Genomic DNA, 730 nt, shown 5'->3' with positions numbered 1-730 from the left:
ACCCTTCCTGTTGTGGTTTTGGGTGCTCTCTGCAATTTCCTCTTCTGCAGCTCCTCCTTCGCGTGACTGCAGCCGCGGTAGTTTGCGGGATGCTGTTTCTCCCCATCCTTCAACTCACAGTTACAGAACGCTGGAGTGGAGGTAGCGTTCTCTTTCTCGGGGCACTCTCTGTGCAGGTGGCCACCCCCGCACCACATGCAACGAGGAGGTTGCTTACAATTAGCCCAGACGTGGCCAAATTGTTGGCAGTTGTGACACTGCGTAAGGCCACTCTGAGTTCTATAAGCCTTGACCCGGATGGAAATATGGCAAAGGTTAATTAGTTTCAAAATTTCTTGGGATTTTGCCGTCCTGGGTAAGGTTATAAGGAAGAGGGGAAGGTTTCTGGATAGCCTTCCTTCTGAAGGCGACCCTCGGGTGGTTGTCATCTGCTTGACGCTAACCACGTCAAATCCCAGGGTCACCAATCCATCAGAAATATCTTCCGCCTGGGTGTTGTGGAGAAGGTGACAGATTACAGCCTTAATGGGTTTTAGGGTCTTCGGAAAGAAGGTAAAATAGGAAAGTTTGTTGTTTGAGAGATAGGACTTGACGGCTTCGAAATCCGCCATACTTTTGGTGATGACTCTGGTCCCGCTTTTGGTATTACGGAACTCAAAGTCACCACTGACCACATTTTTAAGTTGCTTTTGTAAGTGAATGAGGTTCACTGTGGTCGTTATAATTATTG

General features: G+C 48.4%; 1 protein-coding gene across 1 annotated transcript in view; it reads right to left on the bottom strand.

Annotated features, from left to right (window-relative positions):
* Nucleotides 1-730, bottom strand: part of LOC111874531 — a 154,487-nt gene that overhangs the window by 2,424 nt on the left and 151,333 nt on the right. The window contains exon 2 of the mRNA XM_023870105.2: nucleotides 519-730. Coding sequence (XP_023725873.1) covers nucleotides 519-730 — 212 coding nt within the window. The remainder of the gene's footprint in view (nucleotides 1-518) is intronic.

This window comes from Cryptotermes secundus, unplaced genomic scaffold (assembly GCF_002891405.2).
Source record: "Cryptotermes secundus unplaced genomic scaffold, Csec_1.0 scaffold790, whole genome shotgun sequence".
Taxonomy (NCBI): domain Eukaryota; kingdom Metazoa; phylum Arthropoda; class Insecta; order Blattodea; family Kalotermitidae; genus Cryptotermes; species Cryptotermes secundus.
The sequence above is the reverse complement of the archived record's forward strand: the minus strand, read 5'-3'. Positions and strand labels throughout refer to the sequence as shown.